General features: G+C 41.8%; 1 protein-coding gene across 1 annotated transcript in view; it reads left to right on the top strand.

Annotated features, from left to right (window-relative positions):
* Nucleotides 1-13,028, top strand: part of DDRGK1 (DDRGK domain containing 1) — a 44,304-nt gene that overhangs the window by 15,134 nt on the left and 16,142 nt on the right. The window contains exons 3-4 of the mRNA XM_034772048.1: nucleotides 3,653-3,759; nucleotides 7,357-7,458. Coding sequence (XP_034627939.1) covers nucleotides 3,653-3,759; nucleotides 7,357-7,458 — 209 coding nt within the window. The remainder of the gene's footprint in view (nucleotides 1-3,652; nucleotides 3,760-7,356; nucleotides 7,459-13,028) is intronic.

Below are 13,028 nucleotides of genomic sequence, written 5' to 3'. Positions count from 1 at the left end.
ACCTACCTACATTGTGAGGCATCATTAACTTGTTTAGAACAAATAGGGTGACCAGATAGCAAGTGTGGAAAAATCGGAACGGGGGTGGAGGGTAATAGGAGCCTATATAAGAAAAAGCCCCAAATATCGGGACTGTCCCTATAAAATCGGGACATCTGGTCACCCTACTCACAAACTCCTGTGAGGCAGGAACTGTTTAGAGCTCTATTAATAGATGTAGTCATTGGACTGCGCTTTTTAGTTTAAGCGAAATAAAACACCGTAAAGCCTCTTCGGTGCACAGTTAAACTTTGTACTGTGCTTTCCATATTCTTCATTAGAAAAGCACCTGTAAATAGTACACCTTTTGACCTGAATTTGTCATCAGGCTGCATTTTTATAGCAATCTAGATTTTCTTGACATCAGTAAATAAAGTGACGTGGTTTAGCACTGGCCATTTTTGCCCTTGAGACATTTCAAGCCCAGACATGAGCGAAGGAGGTAAGTGTGTGTGGTTTCTCAGTTATATCATATGCGCTTGTTCAGAAAAGGAATTTCAAGTGGTTCGACCCCTTCTCGAAGGAGCCTGTGGCCTTTACGTACTGCACTTGGCTGTCATCAGTGTAGGCTGGTTTTGTGGCTGCAGATTAATAGGCCAGCATCTTGTTTGAGTTCTAAAAAAAAATGGCTTGCATGACTGTCATGTTAGTCATCTTATTGCCCATGCTTTTCCATATGGTGGATTGATTTGTCCCTGTCAGTGGCCATGTGTAACAAAGATTCCGATGTAATCAGGGTTGGATGGATTTCTGAAGGCAATATCTTAGTTGCTTCATGTGTTCATTATCATTTGTATTGCAGTTGTTTCTGGGAGCCCCAGTCATGGATCAGGGTCCCATTGTGCTAGGCACTGTACAAATACATAACAAAAAAATGGCCCCCTACTCTTCACTGATAGTCTAAGTAGTCAGAAGTGAAGCTGTGAGGCTGGATTCTGCTTCAGGATTCACCAATATAAAACAGTTTACTTCAGTGGACTTACCATTTACATTAGTGAAACAGAGCAGAATTTCAGAGTAGCAGCCGTGTTAGTCTGTATCCGCAAAAAAAACAGGAGTACTTGTGGCACCTTAGAGACTAACAAATTTATTAGAGCATAAGTTTTCGTGGACTACAGCCCACTTCTTCGGATGCATATGTTAGTCTCTAAGGTGCCACAAGTACTCCTGTTTTTAGAGCAGAATTTGGTTCCTAATCTACAAACCCAGAGCCCAACAGCAAAAGACAGTTGTTAGAGGAATACAAAGAAGTGCTGATGATTCTCTCATTAAGTGCATCTGAATGCTGATGACTGTATTACTAAAAGGCTATTTGAAAAGGGGGCATATCTACAGATTAAATGCAAAAAAAAAAAAAAAAAAACCCACAACCCCAAACCAAAAATGATCAAGAAACATTCTTAAAATCTTGCCTGTACATCTGGGAAGTTCAAAAATGTGTGACTCCTACATCAGCAATAATCTCTGTCCCCTTTGCGCACAAACACCTTTGTCTGTTGCTGTACATGCCTGAATAGGTGCAGCGTGACTAAGCCGTAGTGCTGTGATGGTAATAGCTGTGTGTAAAATCTCAAACGCGATGCTACATTGAACATCTATTCTACCACTTTAATGATGAAGGCTGTAACTCAGCAAAGTACTTCAGCATGTACTTAAGTCCTATTAAGCACATACTTGGGCACGTTGTTAACTTGAAGCGCTTTGCTGAATCATGGGCCCAACAAAAATGTCTAAAGAGAGACGTGGTGCATTTCTAGCAACTGCATATTCAAAGAAATGTGCTGATGTCTTGAGGAAGTGGGTCTTGTGGGATCTCATCAGACACTTCATACTGGGAGGAGGAAAATGTTAATGGTCAGAGGTCAGGGACTTATTTTGTCAGTCCCCGACAAGTGTTCAAACAGCATCTTCTGTCGTTCATCACTAAACAACTAACGTGAACATAGAAAGCATACTCACAATTAACAATTTTGTATATATTTTACCTCAATACTACTATTCCTCTAGACTCCAAATGAGAATTTCAGTTAGACTTCTTAACCAGAATAAAAATTTATTCTCTTGCTAGACTGAGAGCCAAACCCGGGTACAAATATCCCGTATGCAGACAAGCCCTGAGGAGCCAGTAAGAAATTTAGATCTGATGACACTATGCAAGCCTTTTAGGGCAGGGACTGTGTTTTTTTTATTTGCTTCTGGAAAGCAGCAGCCATGCATGTGGTGACTCCTAGAGAATTGTGAATTAGAAGGGTGTAATTCCATCCAGGGCGTCTGGTGATGCGTCGCTGACTTTGATATCGCCACGTGATCCAGAGTCAAATTATTTTCACACTTTGCAGCAGCTTCTGAAATGTTACTATATAAAATATGAGTGGGCCTTGTGCTTTCTGTGTGGGGGAGGGAGGGGGAACCCTTCTGAACATCTGGCTAGTATGATTTCACTCTTACTGAAACCTGGGCTGAGAAGTCTGCCTCGTGTTTATTTCCTTCCAGAGCGAGCGAACAGGGGTATAGTTTGAGAATAATTTGCAGAAAACAAATCCAGTAGAGAAGGCATCTACTTTCAGTAGTCTATCTATAGTAGTATGTGTTTCAGTTGTGAAACGGGCTGTCTCTAACATGCTGCGGGATACACATTCAAAACCGAATCCTGTCGAAGGAGAAGGGTACCCGATCCCTCAGCCACCCAAACATCCCCTCTAGCAAATGCCTGAGGAAATCTGGGCCTTGCCCCGTGCCCTAAAGGCCAGCAGACTTCGGCTCTGTCAGAGCAGGAAGTAAATTCCCTGGGGGAAAAGGGTCCCTCATTGAAAACACACTGCAATCAAAACCCTTCACGTTTCAGTGTAGTGACTGTCATAATATTGCCAATTCCAAGTATTCAAAAATCTTGAGTTGGGCCCCAAAAGTTATGATTATATATAAAATCCCCTGGGCTGCCTTTTTTTTTTAAGATGGAAGTGTTCTGGTTTCTGAGCCATCAGGATGCACTTGGGTCATGTTTTGGGGAGCGGTTTTTCCCCTGCAACCATGTAGGCTAGAAACTTTTTAAAATGAAAACTGAGATGACTCTAGGAACTTGGGCTTTGTTTAAAAAAATAAAACATTAAAGCAAATATTGCAAGACTGGAAGCAAAATTACAAGAGTTGACAACACTGGCTCAAGTAGTGTAGATTACTGATGGATAGAAAACCTCTAAATGCCATCTTTAAAATTTACATAATTGTTGCACTAGGCTTGAAGGTAACAGGAAAACAAAATCCCTACAGCTAGGTGTTAAATTGTAAAACTAAGTGTGTGTGATACGTGACTTCGTTCATATGTAATGAAAATTACGTTTAACGGTGGAAAGCAGGAAATGTTGATGATAAACAGCCTTTCTTCAAAGGATCCAGTAAAGTTTACCTCTGACTTCACCATATATGTGCCTACCGTGTAAATCTATTCTGTGGTTTGGCAGCCTCTTGTGAATGTCTTTCCTCCCCTTTTTATTAGCTTTTGTCAGATCTTTGGCTGTCTTCTCATCTGCAGCTCATCTCTCTTCAGAAGCAGGGAATCCAACTTCCTGAGAGCTCTAAATGTTCTTTGTCCCTTTCTAATGCAATGTTGCAGAGGAAGATGATGGAGATGAGGCTGCAGAATTTCAGTCTTCTGGGAAAATCGGAGCAAAGAAACAGAGGAAATTAGAAGAGAAACAAGCCAGAAAAGCCCAGAGAGAGGTGAGTGTTTCCTGCTATGTTTAAAGCACAAAGCAAAGGGCAGGTGATGGCTGACCTAGAGAAGGCAGGAGTTGTTCTTTGGTCACAAAAGCTGAGAGTTTTATCGAAAAAATACCCACTTTGTCTCGGAAGCCCAGTTCCCCCTTCCCCCCCAATCCGTCATCTGGAGTTCTGGAAGAGCGGCTGACATCTGTGATTGCACATTTTGTATTGGCCCGTTGACAACAGTGACCATTTTCACTAGTCTGAGTCACACGTCCCCTTACTTAGGCATCCCCAGCCCAAATTATATCAGTTTTGCTGTGCAGAAGTTTCTGTGCCACAAGCATAGTGCAAAGTGAATCGAAATGTAAGACGACCCTCTCTGTGGTGCCCGTCCCTGCAGCACCACACAAGGAACCTTGCGGGCTGGCAGGCTGTTTCCAAAACCCCTGAAAAGGGAGCATAGGGCTTGCCCTTACTACAGCCTCAAGTCTGTAGTAGCAGTTATGGAATGTCTGTGCAGTGCTCCATGCTCACCTGTAGGGGAAGGGTTCCGCTTCCTACACCAATCACTGCACTGGTTCTCCATGCACAGCCTTGTCCACTTGTTCCTTGGGGATTGGGTGATAATTTGGTGACATAGGCAAGCTGTGTCCTTGCAAAGCCCATTGAAGTGTGTAGGAGCTGAGCATTCAGTCCTTAGGCCAGAATTCAGCAGAGAGCAAACAAAAAACCTAGAAACCAGACATCTCTTTGCTATGAATATTCATCCGTTTCCTAAATTCTAGCCGGGGCGGGTTGGGTCACAGAAACTCCCTTGGGATCTGCCACCTATGTGCTGGGACTACCTCTGAGCCCGTTTTCCCTGGCAGCTTGGGACTTCGGTACCTTGCCCTGTTTGAGCCAGACACACTTGCCTGCTGCAAACACAGATCCAAGTCTGAACCACATCCCCCACAAGCTGCAGGCTTAACTGAAAACTGCTTAAGAAGTGCTCCTGTCTCCAGCACTCAGATACCCAGCTCCCAATAGGGTCCAAACCCCAAATAAATCTGTTTTACTTTATACAGCTTTATACAGAGTAAACTCATAAATTGTTTGCCCTCTAACACTGATAGAGAGAGATACACAGCTGTTTGTCCTCCCCCCTCCTCCCCCTGTTATTAATACTTACTCTGGGTTAATTAATAAGTAAAAGTGATTTTATTAAATATAAAAAGTAGGATTTAAGTGGTTCCAAGTAAACAGAACAAAATGAATTACCAAGCAAAATAAAACAAAAACACACAAGTCTAAGCCTAATACAGTAAGAAACTAAATGCAGGTAAATCTCACCCTCAGAGATGTTCCAATAAGCTTCTTTTACAGACTAGCCTTCATCCTAGTCTGGGTCCAGCAAACTCTCATACCTCTATAGTTACTGTCCTTTGTTCCAGTTTCTTTCAGGCATCTCTTTAGGGTGGAGAGGCTATCTCCTGAGCCAGCCGAAGACCAAATGAAGGGATTCCCCAGGGGCTTGTATAGTCTCTCTGTTGTGGATGGAGACCCCTCTCTCCCCCTGTGTAGAATCACAGCTACAAGATGGAGTTTTGGAGTCACATGGGCAAGTTACATGTCCATGCATGACTCAGTTCTCTACAGGAAGTTCCCAGGAAAGCTCAGATATGGATTGACATCTATCAAGGTCCATTGTTAGCCAAGTACTTCCATGTACTTGAATAACCCCTTCACACTATGTTGCCCAAATCTTCCGTAGGTGCTTTCTACAGCAAACACTTTAAATACAAGAATAGAGCCAGTGCTCATAATTTCAGATATAAAAATGATACATGCATACAAATAGGATGAATACATGCAGAAGAACATAACTTTTGCAAATATATGTTACATGGCATATCTAGCATAAAACATATTCCAGTTATGTCATATCTACACTCATAAGCATATTTCTATAAAGCATTATGGGGTGCAACATCACACTAGCTCTGCATATTAAATTACCAGTTGAAACACTCTGGATTTTTCAATTACACTTGTTTAACTGCTGTAAGTCCAGGGGTAACTAATCAGCAACAGCAAACCCTCCTAAAGCACATTAGTATATGACTCAAGTTTTTATACGTTAATTTCTTTTTCCTGTTCTACTTTACTGGCCTGCAATCTCTGTAACCTGGAGTATGGTTTGCAAAAACTTGATGTAACTGCAACAGACTTTTGCGTAACAGAAAAGACGCTCGCCACAGTACAGAGTGAACAAAGTAATAATAAGAGAGTTAAACAAGTCTGTTGAGCTGAAATTGACCTCTGCACAGGGTCAACACAAAGCCTCTCAAATCCCACATAAGCCCTGCTTTAAGAAATAAAGTGATGCCCAGATCTTACGCTCAGGGATTAAATTTACCTCAGCTTGCTGTGGTGATAAGTGCTATAGATAGCATATATCGTAGCAAATACTACATGATTCTGTATAGTCTTCCGTTACGATCCTGTCTTCCCTTGCTCATAACTTTAACCATTTTTGGTTTTTACTTTCCAAGCTTGATCTTTTATGGAAAGTTTGAGCAAAATCAATTAAGTTACTTCGGAATTAGATCCGTGGTTTTCAACCTGTGGTCCACAGACCCCAGGGGACCCACAGACTAAGATTTCCAAAGGGGTCTGCACCTCCATTTGAAAATGTTTAGGGGTCCACAAATGAAAAAAGGTTGGAAACCACTGAGTTAAATAAAGGGTGGGGGAGGGCAGAGGAGAAATCCTTTGTTCCATTTTCAAACAAGCTGATTTTCTTTCTTTCTTTTTTCCACACAGATAACTCAAAACACCTGACAGTTAAGCTGAAACGTTCCAGGTGGCACATTGTCAGTGAGGAAGTGTCTCCTGGCTATTTAATTTAAAAAACACAGATCAAGTATTTTCTGGAATGGGGAAAAAGGGAAAATAATAAAGAAATATCAAGATATTTTAAACAATAGTCTAAACCATCCATTTTGAATTTTTTTTTCTCCTTGGAACAATTTGTATATATTGGGTATAGTGGCTGGTTATTTTGCGGGGTGGGGTTCTTGTGTTAAATTAAATTTAATCTTCCTAATAGTAAGATTTCCATTCTTTATCTAGGAGAGCAATTTTTCTATTTTTAACTAAAATAATTTAAATGTGCTTTCATTGTATGAATCCTTTAAAGGATGCCATTCAGATTAATAAGAACAAAATTCAAGGTACATTATAAAACATAAAAATTTTACATTTGCAGTTTAGTTGTTTTAGATTTAAAGTGAAGGGAAAAGTCAATCGTTTCATCACAGTATTCAATAGCAAAGCTACAAAAACAAGCTAATACATGCATTCAGTGGAGGTGAAAACGTCGACAAGGAAACTGATATTTTAAATCTCCATAGGGATCATTTATAAACTGAGTGGAAATACTAAAATTCAAACAAACGGAAAACCCTGATGATGATGACAAACTAAAATAGCTTCTCTTTTTAAAAATATCAGTTGTGTATTTCTGGACACAAGAGTCCAGGAAACTGATGAGAGATAACTGATGCTCGTAAATTATGAAACCAAAGATTGAGAGAGAATAATGTATTGCCTTTTTTTTTTTTTTTTTAGGCTGAAGAAGTAGAGCGTGAGGAACGGAAAAAACTCGAGTCAAAGAGAGAGGAGGAAAGGCGGAAAGAAGAGGAGAGATTACGCCTTGAAGAAGAAAGACAGGTGGGACTTGACTGAGTTTGCAGATGGAAATTCTAAAGCAAATTTTGCCCTTTGTTACATCTTTAGTACAAAGCGGGCTGTATGCAACCTTCAACTGAGCTGAAATCCCTGCTAGTGTTAGGCACTATCAGACAAGCCTGTGACTTTTGTTGCGTTATTATTTGTATTATGATAGTGCCTAGAGGTCCCACCAAAATCAGGGCCCTGTTGTATTAAATGCTTGACAGACACAGTCCTTGCTCTCTCAAGCTTACCGTCGAAGTAGACAAAACAGACAAAGGGGAAGTGACTAAGCCCCGAGGTCACACAGCCGGTCAGTGGCTAGAACTCTCATCTTCTGATTCCCAGTCCAGTTGTCTGTCCACTACTCCACACCGGCTCCTTTTGTGTTATAACTTTGCCATTAAAGAGTTGTCTGGTGGATTTGCTGTGACAGTGAATGCAGACTTAGACAGCCATCCAAGGGACCGACAGGAAAATGCTTGGCCACGAAGGAGTATACTTAATGAAAGAGATCCTATCAAATTATAATGGGAACTTTGGTGAGGTACTCCAGATTGGTCTCTTAGGGGAAAGGGCTGGTTACCATTCACTGTAACTTTAAATCCATGTCGTGTAGGGAGTGACAGACTCACCAAAGCTGGCAGGCTAGACTGCAGCAGTACCTCCTGGGGCATTGCAGTGTGAATACTTATTTTGGAAATCTTTAAAAATGAATATTAGTGGGTGAAGCAAAAGCGATTAGGAAAAGCAGATACTGGGCATACATCAAAGCCTCTGTTAAAGTATCCCTTCAGCTAGAGGGTTGGAAGGCAGACAGTTCTTCTGAGGCTTCTCTGAGCAGCAAGGACCACTCTGGTGACAGCTAGTGGCCAAGAACAAGCTTCATATTCTCTCGGGCACTTGAGCAAGTTGTACAGAGGCTTTAGGGCATGCGTCCAGGGGTGAGTCTCTGTCAGATGTCATGCAGCATCATGCGTTGCATTCGCACCTACCAAAGGGGCCAGAATACCCTCTGAGTTAATCGACTGGCATATTGGGACGAGGATGCTGATTTGTGTCTGCCTGCTTGCAGTAAGCCAGTTTATTTTAGTTGCTCAAAATAGGGGTTGTGTATGTTGATATCAGAAAAGATGAGTCACTTTGCCTTTTAACATGCTGGGTTGAATGCACAGAACGTAGTGTGTAGGAAGTCTTATAAAAAAGTGTTTGTTTTCCCAAACTTTACATAAGGAAACTAACAGAGGGCTCCTAAAATGCTCTTTTTTCTGCCTAAACAAAATGTTTCTGCTCTGGTTATCCATTGAAAAATTCCTTCCTCGCTTCTGAGCTACTCTGATGTGCCGGTACATCAGTGGAAAGCTTCTGGGCTGTTAGTTTTTTATGAACAATGAGAGCGTCATCCAGAGTTATTGTTGCAGGGATTAAGAAAGCAAAAAACCAAGTGTTTTGGAAGGGTGCATATATACCCTTGTACTTCAGGGAATAAACAACCTCTAACTCAAGGGGCTCAGGAAGAAACATTCTCGGTGAGCAGGTTATCCAATAACCTCCCACTCCCCAGTTTCTTGCACCTTCCTTGGAAACAGGTGATACTGGTCACTGACAGAGATGTGACACTGGATTAGACAGAGTATTGGTCTGATTCAAACACAACCTTCTGATTTCAAAATCCGTCAACAAACGCAACCACCGCAGCAGGTGGATTTCTTACCAGGAAGGCAGTTTGTTCGGTATGTGCAAGCTGTCTGAGAACAAGCTTCCTTAGCGAGGACAGAGGTGGTGGCAAAGGGTATATTGCAAAGGGATGTTTTCCTGTGGCTTCCTTCGCTCCCAGTGGCAATCCCTTTAACTGGTATTCGCATGAAAGCTGCTTAATAGAGGCCAGTCAACCAGTGTTGAGGAGCTGAGTGGTAGGTATGTGTGGAACTTTACACAATGATCTCTTCACATAGACTTTGCCACATTAAAAGGAAAAGACCAAAGCAGTCTTTGCAAAATTCTACTCACCCAAAGTGAATCAAATACCATTATTATTATTTTTTTTCATTGTCATTGTTCATGGTTAAATGAGAGGGAAAAGATTTTTGTGTCTGGACTGGGGTGTTTTTTGTGGCAGCTTTGCAAGGCTGGGGGAAAAGAAGATGAATAAAGACCTTCAGGCTCCTGAAAATCCCAGCCTAAACAGAGCTACTATGGTTTAGTCATGTATTATTTAGAACAGTATCTTAATGGATCCTTTCAGCGCTTCCCTTCAATAATCTTGGAACTTTAGTGGGGACAACAGGTCTACCCACTAGGCTGGCGCGTTAAAGGTATTCTGCTGCCTTATGAAACTCTCGCACAGTTTTTAAGCAAATGAATTCCATTTCATGAGAGAGAGAGAACAGGAGCCAAATAACCACCAAATGCTCTGGACTCCTCCACAAAGCGAGCTACTCTGGCCATATGTAGCCCATGAGTTGAGCTGGACATCTGTTATAATAGGTGCTCTTCCCGTTGGACTCTTCTCTGAATCTTTAACAGGAAGTGGGACCATTCTAGCGCCCCGGCTTTTTACCCAAGAGCTAGGCTTGTTAATCAAAAGCTCTTGCTCCAGTCAGTGGACAGAGCAGCGTTTACAGGGAGGATCACAGTAACAGGAATTTAACCTGTTAGTATAGGAAAGTGTAAGATGCTGGCTTCCTCGCCAGCCTGAGGAATTATCCCCACGCCACGCTAGTCTTTAGCTCTTGGTTCTGGGCTCCACTTATTGTCCAAATGGCCACAGACTCTCAAAAGGCAAACAAAACCCCCAGCTGGGTCTTTCTACCCAGCCGTGATGCCCAGGGCTTCCTCCCTCAGGGACTGCTGCAGGATGCTATTGCATCCTGAAGTCCCCCCTCAAGGGAGCCGATTGCTAGCCTTTATAGTCACCAACTCCCTTCACAGCTGAGTCTGGTAATTGACCAGGCCAGGCTGGCCCTTAAAGGGGTGGGTCCACCCTTTTACAGCGAGAATAAAAGGGGTTAACGAAGTGGGTAACTATACCCACGTGCACATGTTGTGCTAACAGACAGAGGTGTTCCCTGCACAACATTGTCTCTTTCGAGTCCTTTTACAGACTTGGCCTATGACATCAAAGGTCAAAATATTAACCTGTTTGACCCCTTTATCTTTCACAAGGGCCAAGGAGAGATGATGCTGTTTGCAGACTGCCTAAGCTAGAATGTGCCTTTCGTACTTCCCTTTTATTTAAAAAAAGGGGGGAAAAACCCCTTAAAATATTGCTTACCAGAAACTTAATGTCTGAAACCAATTCTTGTGGGCAGCACACACACACACTGTTCCTAGCCACTTACAGCAATTAGAAAATGGAAAGGCCAAATTACTAAAGGTTTATGCAACCAGAGATTGATTAGTCATGAGTTATAAAAGGAGAGAGGGCAGTTACGGAGCTTTGTATCTCCAGCCCTGCATTCAGTTTGAGGCAGGTGCTCTTGGTACTGACGCTTGTGTTGCAGAGTCATAATCCCACAAAGCACAGTGAATTCAGAATTAAGAGTTTAGCTAAGAAATTGTACTGAGTCTTCCTGATACCCTGGTCCTTGCCTCGGATCCATCCGGTTACTCCTGCAATTCGAGGTAGCTCAGCCATCTGCCCCTAGGGGTTTTGTGGTTTTCTTCTCATCGATTTCAGGGAAGATGTTTAGGAGCAGGGATGAAGGCAAGTAGCAGAGTCATGGATGCGAAAAGGGGAACGGGAGGTATTTTGTACATAGTGTTAATAGAATTTATATTACATGAAACAGTTAACATATGAACCCACTATTTTTTCCACGTGGACATTGTCCATGCCATAGGAGCACCATGATTTATACATGCAAGAGAAGTTCTTTAAAGACTATTTTCCAAAGGAATTAACAAACGAGCAGTAAAACTCAGTGAGCTAGTTAAGTTACCCTTAGAATTTCTTCCTTTTGTGTGCATCTTATAGAGAGCTACCAAAAGAGATTTCCTTTCCATAAGAGTTGACATTCACTTCCTGGAGGGGATGCTGTTCTTTCGGCCTGCCTAGAGAAGTTAGCTACACCCAAACCGAACAGCTAGATTCTCTCCAGTGATCCAGACAGTTTGATGGCCCAGGAAAGTTTGTCAAAAGTTAGGGTGATTCCTGATTGGGTTACTGTAGTTACAATTTACAAAATCCAGTAACTGGATCTACTTGATTATAGACGCCCTTCATAGTATTCACTTATAATCTCATCTTGTCTATTAACCCATTACTCTGAGTGGACAGGCAGTTTAATGAAAATTGAGAATCTTAAAGACCAGTGAAATCCCAGAATTGCTCTGATTTACCTTCTATAGGCGGATGGATAAATGCCGTCCATTTCTTCTGGGTAACTTTTTTCACAGCATTGCATAAAGCTTAGCTGTAAACGGAAACTGCTCTTTAATAGGAGTCCTGGGCACTAAAATCTCAAACTTTGTGAGAAAATGAGCTCACTGGTGCTATTTTAAATGTAATTATATATATATATAAAAATAAGATGTGGTTGCCCCTTAGCTGCAATGTTGCAAACTAGAGAATATATTTTTAAATTTTAGAAGTTTCCTTTCCAGTGTTCTGGTGACCTGATTGGCTCCATCTGTGAAGAAGCTCTTTTATGATTGGTATTGGCTTCAGCAGTGCCTTACCCTGGGGATTTCCCTTTTACTCTTGGAGTTTTTTGGTGGTGAAATGGTTTACCGACCGACACCTTATCAATGAGAACTAACTTCCTCTGATGTTGCAAAACAGCGCCTTTCGTGAGCAATCTGCAAAGCTTTTGTGTAAAGAGCTTGTGTTTCTGTGCACAGGGATTTTGTATGTTTTGCTCCCTACAGCACCAGCAAATCTACAGTCGTTTGACAAATTGCATACAGCGTGTGTGGCTGAGACAGACATGTAACTTCATGCCTGTCCTGTAATGAAATAATATATTGGAACAGGATGTGCTGCCTGAAAGCAAATTGCCTTTGAAACGTGGCTTGCTGTAATATAAAAAACCCCAAGGTTTGCCCCTCTTCCGTTGAGCTGGTTTTAATTGTGTATTTAAAAAAATGCACCACTGCAGGATTGGGATGTTCGAATCAGTGCTGAAAATAATAAACCATGTCCATATTGCACATACGCGGCTTTGGTCAAAATTTCTGGATGCCTAACGTTAGGCTTCTAATGTCATATTTCAGCACCTAAATAAAAATGGCCTGATTTTTTTCCCCAAGTTACAGCTGCTTCCACTGGGGTTTTGGGGCACTCAGTGCTTTTGAAAATTAGGCCATTTAGATTTAGTCTCCTAATTTGATATTGAAGATCCTAATTTTAAGCACCCAGCTTTGAAAAATTTGGCCTGTATTTTTAGCCTGTGTAGGGCTGCTAGTGATATCTGCAAACCACTTAAATGTTGCCCTTCTGCTTTATTTTGTCAGTATAAACTTTAATTTTAAAAAGTGCAGCCGCCTTGTACAATTGTGGCGGGAGGATGTATTAAATTCACATGCATCTATGGCGTTCACTTGGACGCTCACAAGCTAAGACTGCTGTG

This window comes from Trachemys scripta, chromosome 5 (genome assembly GCF_013100865.1).
Source record: "Trachemys scripta elegans isolate TJP31775 chromosome 5, CAS_Tse_1.0, whole genome shotgun sequence".
Taxonomy (NCBI): domain Eukaryota; kingdom Metazoa; phylum Chordata; order Testudines; family Emydidae; genus Trachemys; species Trachemys scripta.
Note: the sequence above shows the minus strand (reverse complement) of the source record. Positions and strands in the feature narration are given on the sequence as shown.